Source organism: Austrofundulus limnaeus, unplaced genomic scaffold (assembly GCF_001266775.1).
Source record: "Austrofundulus limnaeus strain Quisiro unplaced genomic scaffold, Austrofundulus_limnaeus-1.0 Scaffold364, whole genome shotgun sequence".
NCBI lineage: Eukaryota > Metazoa > Chordata > Actinopteri > Cyprinodontiformes > Rivulidae > Austrofundulus > Austrofundulus limnaeus.
In genome coordinates, this window is record NW_013952766.1 from 290,085 (window position 1) to 291,767 (window position 1,683).

The 1,683-nt window shown below is 41.2% G+C and overlaps 1 protein-coding gene across 1 annotated transcript in view; it reads left to right on the top strand.

Annotated features, from left to right (window-relative positions):
• Positions 1 to 347: 347 nt before the first annotated feature.
• The window catches only part of arg1 (arginase 1), a 7,678-nt gene continuing 6,342 nt past the window's right edge, over positions 348 to 1,683 (top strand). The window contains exons 1-2 of the mRNA XM_014023341.1: positions 348 to 584; positions 668 to 740. Coding sequence (XP_013878795.1) covers positions 471 to 584; positions 668 to 740 — 187 coding nt within the window. The 5' untranslated portion in view covers positions 348 to 470. The remainder of the gene's footprint in view (positions 585 to 667; positions 741 to 1,683) is intronic.

The following is a 1,683-nucleotide window of genomic DNA, read 5'->3' on the forward strand; positions in this document are numbered from 1 at the left end:
CTTCTCACCTTGCCACCTATATAGATTTCCCTCCACACCGCCACCAGTGGTAGAGCAAAAATATAGGTCAAAGTGTCAATCCAAATAAACAAACACTGCCACCAAACCAAACTGAACTATAAGCAAAATAAGAACCCAAACTATACCCAGAACACCCAGAGCTACAAATGGCTCCTATACCAGTGTTGAAGGTAATGTTTTTAAAGGAACTGAAGATAATTTAATGTGTTTCTACGAAGAAAATATTTATAAATAAAAGTTTAAAAAATAGGAAAATGAAATAAACAGTCAGCAGCTATCCTCTGAACCACCTGAAGGTTTTGATGCATAAACAGCTAAAATATACAGGTTTCAGCTGCAGCCACCTGCTGTTACATAACCTGCCCGCTGATGACGTCACGAGCCGATCCACTCTGCTGACGTCACGGGACTTCTTGAGCGGCTCGCGGGGCTCCTGGCTCAGAGTGAGGATGAGGATGAGGAGCGCGCGGATTCTGCAGCAGGTCAAACGGAGCCTTCATCACTCTCCTCCTCTTCCTCAGCGCTCCGCGGGCATCATCGGAGCTCCTTTCTCCAAGGGACAGGTGAGGGACAGACAGGGGACACGTGGGGGACAGGGCACAGGACAGGTGTGTGTGCAGCTAACCTGTGTGTGTGTGTGTTTCAGCACAGAGGGGGTGTGGAGACTGGACCGGACCGGATCCGAGCAGCGGGACTCCTGCAGCGGCTGCAGCAGCAGGGTGAGTTCGGCGGGAGGTTCGGTTCTGTCAGGAGGACATTCTGTCCCGGATACTTTTACTCTGATTACTTCTTTACTTCCTGCGAGGCGGCACATCAAAGAGCTTCATTAAAATAAATAAAACTGATTAATCGATTCTCTGCTGAATTAATAAAACTAACGCAGAACTTTATCTGGTTCTGATCCAAAAACTAAGTTTCATTTCTTCAGGTTCCTGTTTTTATACTAAACTTTAATTTGTAACATTATTTAAACTATTGGTTACAACAAAATGAAAGTTATTTTATTTTATATTGACTCTGAGACGTCAGAGGTCAGAGGTCAAACTCAGGTCAGACTCCATGAAGGTGAGTTCAGTGTCCTCAGCTCTGATGGAAACATGACTCAGCATGTTTATGTTCTGTTCAAATAATAAACACAACCTGCAGGATCCTGAGGACACACATGTCCTCAAACTGTCCTCATGCAGGTAAAGATGTCCTGAGGACCAGAGTTCTAAAGTAACTAAGTACAAATACTTTGTTACTGTACTTAAGTAGATTTATTGGGTATCTGTACTTTACTTGAGTAATTATTTTTCTGCCTACTTTTAACTTCTTCTTATATTTTTAAAAAAGACAAGAAGTAGAAAGTCGTTACTTTTTTTAATTTTTGCTTGTTTTCATTGCAGCTTGTTGTTGTAAAAAATAAAAACTGTCCATATAAACTGAGCCTCCTAGATAGAGTGAATTTAACTGTGGTTGAATGAGAAGTATAAATATATAAAACTCTGATAGTGTATTAGTTTGTACACAAACAAATCATGTCACACTCCAGCAGGACATAGTCATCAAAATGAAAGTACTGTACTTAAGAAGTATTTGCATAAGTGTTTGGCCGCAGCCCTCAGATAGATTTTCTTTTTGGGGAAAAGCTTTGTGCAGCCTTGATATATGTATATAAAC